Here is a 5,259-nt window from a genome sequence, read left to right on the forward strand (position 1 = left end):
TGAAAACCAAAACAAACTAAACGTGACTGAGACCGTAACAATTATAATGTCTGCTATATTTGCTTCTTATTTATTATATCCAGGCAAATGGTTGATGAAACATTGATTAAAATTAACTCTCTGAGGTCTGAAAACGCGACGGCGCATTTTGCAGGATTTTTTTCACATTGCAGCAAAACAGACTTAAAATACTCCGTCATTTCTGGTCATAGAGACAGAAGTAATATATCAATAGAAACTATAGAATGTCTTCTTTTATTTGTGTACACTCAGAGTAAAAACACAATGTTGTGCTTTTTGTAAAATAAAGAAAACTAACATGATGCGTGATCTCTCGTCTCCCTCTGAAGTCCAATCTGATAGTTCTCAGAAAATGAACTGTAACTTATGAATACTAATGACAAAAAAATGACACTTGTGTCTAAAGAAACGATGAAATGTCAGGTTTTAAATCGTGTAAGTCAAATCAAAAACAAACATTCTGTGTTTATGTAATCTGTATGAAAAGAGAGCCATGTCAGAACTCTGTGATTCAGCTCATTATCCGCTAATGCGGCCACGCCCACGGAGCCAGCGCTATTCAGACGCAAATTCAGTCAATACATGCATTCATCATCTCAATCGTGTATTTATTGTCTTGAAAAGTGTTTATTTGGATGGTAAAGCCATGGTTAGCGATCTCTAGAAGACATGCAGTTAGTTCCTAGTTAGTTTCTTCTTTATATGAATTTGTGGCCTAAATGTGTACAAAGAGCGCCCTCCGGCTGCAAGTATGAATTAAAAACACCATTCCTTAAATGTCCTCTTCTTCTTTATAATAATTTGTGGACTAAATGTGCACAAAGAGCGCCCTCCGGCTGCAAGTATGAATTAAAAACACAGTATCCAGCACTCATAGTGATGACAATAAATATTACTTCTCAGTATAGAAAATTGACATAAATATATAAGAATCCATCAATATTTCTCCAAATGTGCATGCTTTTAAGCTGAAAGCCTATATGAAATGCCATAGAGGTAACATAATTGTTCAGACACTTTGCATCACAGAAATACATTATATTTTAAAGAATATAATAGAATACCATTATTTTAAATTGTAATAATATTTCACAGTATTGCTGTTTATGATGAGCTGAGACATTATTACAGAGGGTTTTTTTCACAGCCTACCTGACTGAAAGGCCTCATTAATATGCAAGTCATTTCAGGTCATTATTATTTGATTCTTTTGTCTTCTCAGGTGTAAATGACCCATTATTCATGATGATTCACGCCTCCACACATACTGTGTTTCTTGACAAAAAGTGTCTTACAAAATTTAAATCTCTCTATTGTTTTATATGAAGGAGTAGTCAGCATAATTTTTACATAATTCTGAAGCAAAAACTCTAGTCTACAACCTCCAATAACCAGAAGTCTTGTAAACACAGATTTAATATACTTTTTTTGGCCTTATTTCAGTGACTTAAGTTTTTTGTTTTTTTCAATAACCACGCATAAACTTTATTCCTTCAGAAACACAAACATGTACATACATGTTCCTCACATATTATCGTAGCCTAGTTTGTGCTGAATACAGTGTAATGACACTTTTGTCATTTATATGTTTATGAACAACAAAAAAGCACAAATGTCAGGGCATGTCAAAACTTCTCCAAGCCCCAAATCAGCCTCAGACTCCAGAGGGTTAAGATACAATTTTTACAAATGAAATTCACTTTAAAGAAAGGCTTTCTACAAAACAAAACTTAATGAAGTGGTCAAAATCATGTCTGACCCACTCCATGTCTCCCGACATATTGATCATCTTATGATGTATTCTATCTTACTCATGCTGTTCACTTTTCATAATCAAATAGATTAATTTAAAACATAACTGTGGCGACCAGGGCGGGTGAGAGCCGTGAGGGAACGGCGCGAGGCCGGTGACGCAAGTGATAACGAGCATCACCTGGGAGGCGCACCGGCCTTGAGTCTCTCACGGAGGAGCTCCGGGAGCATAAAAGGAGGAGCGACGACCGTGGAGGACGAGAGAGGACCAGGCCTGGACTTTATTTTATGTTTTATTATGTTTGTGTGGCCGGCAGACGTCCGCGAGGGTCTGCCGGCATTACTTTCGTTTTGTTTGTTTATTTTATATTAAAGTTTTGTTGAATGTTCGCCGGTTCCCGCCTCCTTCTTCCCATATCTACTAACCGTGTTACACTCATGCTTGAAAGGGTTAAATAAAACATAAGTCTCAGATGATCAGCAGAAAACAAAATACACATTTTCCCATCCGAGGTCCTGACTTGCTGTTGTCTTTAATTAATTATTAATTATGACATTAATTATTAATACGACCTCACTGGCCTAATAATGGATGAAAACAATGATCTATAAATTCAACCTAGAACTTCTTACAAACATTGAAGTAGAAGTATCTCTTTATTTATTGTTCCATATATAAATCTATTTCTCTTTTTATTTCTCTTTTTTTTTGTATTTGTACTGCTGCAGATTATTATTCACTTGACATTTAAATGATTAGAAGTGTTTTAATGAAGCTTCAGCAAATGAACATCAAGTGATTTTGAAGCTTTAACCTGTGAAAACTCTGTTCTTCAGGTGTGTTTGGTGATGAAGAGGAGTTAGTGTTAGTGTTGAAGGGAGATTCAGTTTAACTCTTATCTTACTGAAATAAAAGATGTTGATGAGATTCAGTGGAGGTTTGGAAATGAAAACACTAACACTAATAGCTGAAATCAATAAACGGGTCGACAGAATCATTTTTTTTTGGTTTTGCAGGATTGCGGTTGCAGGAAGGGACAGTGAAGGAGGGAGATTCAGTCACTCTAAACTCTTATTTTATTACAATGATGTTTGTTGATGTGATTCAGTGGAGGTTTGGAAATGAAATCACTTTAATAGCTGAAATCAATGTGACGGCCGACAGAATCACTGTATATGATGATGTTCTTGATGGGAGATTCAGAGACACACTGAAGCTGGACAATCAAACTGGATTTCTGACCATCACAGACATCACAGATGAACAGACTGGAGATTATGTACTAGAGGTCAACGGTGTGGAACAGAAAACATTTAATGTCCATATCTCTGGTGAGGTTAAAAAAAAATAGTTTAACCTGTTTTTTAATGGCAAAATTTCAATTTTAAACTATTTAATGTAGTAAACCATTGTGAAGTGATATCTCAGTATATTAATCTGTTTGTGTTTCTTCTGTTTCTTCAGAATCGGTGGAGTCAGTGTTTGTGTTGGAGGGAAATTCAGTCACTCTAAACTCTAATTTTGCTGTAGTGATTCGGTGGAGGTTTGGAAACACTTTAATAGCTGAAATCAATAAACAGGACGACAGATTCACTGTATATGATGATGTTCTTGATGGGAGATTCAGAGACAGACTGAAGCTGGACAATCAAACTGGATCTCTGACCATCACAAACATCACAACTGAACATGATGGAGTTTATAAACAAGAGACCAACTTTTGGACCACTGAGTTCTTTCTTGCAGTCTTTAGTGAGTTAAATATTTGTTTCACCATTTTATGTTTTAATCACCAGATACAATTACTAATCCAAGCAACATTTTGCTTTTTCTATCTGATATTATTTGAAATTTAAACATATAAAATGATTTACTTTTAAAAGCAATCATAAAATTATTTAAAATCTCTTTCTGTCACATTTATGTTCTGTTCTTATGTTCCTTTGTTCAGTTTGTTGTTCAGCCATTATTTAGTTCCCTTGGTTACTAATTAATTAGTGTCTTCAGTTCAGGTGTGTCTTGTTAGTTTCTCCCTTTGTCTGCTGTGTATATAAGCCTTCAGTTTCAGTTAGTTCTTTGTCCTGTATTGTCTTTATTTAAGAGTGTGTTCATGCTGCTTTGGTTCTCCAGTTATCCCCTGTCTTTTGATTCTCTTGTCATCTCCTGAGTTTAATTAAAGACTTTGTATCTGCCCTTCCTTGTGTGGTGACTAGAACACACCAGAACTCTGACGCTCTTCTACAAACTCTGTTTCTGTTTGTTCTCTGTTTGGTGATACAGTTGAAATATCAGTGAAGGAGGGAGATTCAGTCACTCTAAACTCTGATATTACTGAAATGAAACGTTATGGTTGGATTCGGTGGAGGTTTGGAAATAAAAAAACTCTAATAGCTGTAATCAATAAACGGGTCGACAGATTCACTGTAAATAATGATGTTCTTGATGGGAGATTCAGAGACAGACTGAACCTGGACAATCAAACTGGATCTCTGACCATCACAAACATCACAACTGAACATGCTGGAGTTTATAAAATAAAGATGATGGTTTCAGACAGTTTCTCATTTAAAGGATTCAGAGTTTCTGTCTATGGTGAGTAGAGATCATTTGTTCTGTCCTTCAAATGCTCTTGTTTTTACCAACTATTTACATATTTATTATTTGTTGAATCATTTTATAGTATGAGATGATAGATCATTTAAACACTGACTCAACTTACTGATTGAACCGATAATATTGTTTATATATATTTTTTTTCTGTCATATATTCCAGCTCATCTGCCTGTTCCTGTCATCAGTAGAGACTATTTATCATCATCATGTTCATTGGTGTGTTCAGCTGTGAATGTTAGTCATGTGACTCTCTCCTGGTACAAAGGAAACAGGTTATTGTCCAGCATCAGTGCGTCTAATCTCAACATCAGTCTCTCTCTTCCTCTGGAGGTGGAATATCAGGATAAAAACACCTACAGCTGTGTGATCAACAATCCCGTCATCAACCAGACTCAACATCTCAACATCACTCAACTCTGTCACACATGTTCAGGTACGGCAGTGCTGATATTAGTTGATGTCAGCGCTGATATTAGTGTTTATTGTCTGAGCTGATCTCAGTTTGATGTTTTTATTCCTCAGACTGTTGTGGTCCTACTGAAGCTGTGATCCGATTGGTCCTCTCTGCTCTGGTGGGCGTGGCTACTGTCATTCTTCTGGTTTATGACATCAGATCCAGAAGAGCTGAACAACATCAAGCACATATTCACACATCAGAAACCTAATGTGTCATTTCTCATATTACTATTTTTTTTGTCATTTATTAATCTTAATATATTTGTAATGGCTTTACATGCTGGTGTTTACTGTATCATTATTTTAGCTGGCTTATTTACAACCTAGAATGTAATTTGAGAACAAACAGCAACAGATTTTTGCTCATTACTTTGAATTGTTTTGTTTTAGCTACTTTTGAAATTAAATTAACTCAT

General features: G+C 35.6%; 1 protein-coding gene across 1 annotated transcript; it reads left to right on the forward strand.

Annotated features, from left to right (window-relative positions):
- The first annotated feature begins 2,861 nt into the window (after positions 1 to 2,861).
- LOC137036211 (carcinoembryonic antigen-related cell adhesion molecule 20-like) lies at positions 2,862 to 5,052 on the forward strand. Its single transcript, XM_067410247.1, has 5 exons — positions 2,862 to 3,105; positions 3,239 to 3,526; positions 4,055 to 4,366; positions 4,548 to 4,820; positions 4,910 to 5,052. Exons 1-5 carry the CDS (start codon positions 2,862 to 2,864, stop codon positions 5,050 to 5,052), a joined length of 1,260 nt encoding a protein of 419 aa, XP_067266348.1.
- The last annotated feature ends 207 nt before the right edge of the window (positions 5,053 to 5,259 follow it).

The sequence above is a fragment of the Chanodichthys erythropterus genome, chromosome 14 (assembly GCF_024489055.1).
Source record: "Chanodichthys erythropterus isolate Z2021 chromosome 14, ASM2448905v1, whole genome shotgun sequence".
NCBI classification, from domain to species: domain Eukaryota; kingdom Metazoa; phylum Chordata; class Actinopteri; order Cypriniformes; family Xenocyprididae; genus Chanodichthys; species Chanodichthys erythropterus.

Bases quoted from the DNA above. Each gene is read 5' to 3' on its own strand.
- LOC137036211 (XM_067410247.1), top strand. From the start codon at position 2,862: ATGTTTGTTGATGTGATTCAGTGGAGGTTTGGAAATGAAATCACTTTA. The intron at 3,106-3,238 runs GTGAGGTTAAAA...CTGTTTCTTCAG, and splicing joins ATTTAATGTCCATATCTCTG to AATCGGTGGAGTCAGTGTTT. The intron at 3,527-4,054 runs GTGAGTTAAATA...TTGGTGATACAG, and splicing joins GTTCTTTCTTGCAGTCTTTA to TTGAAATATCAGTGAAGGAG.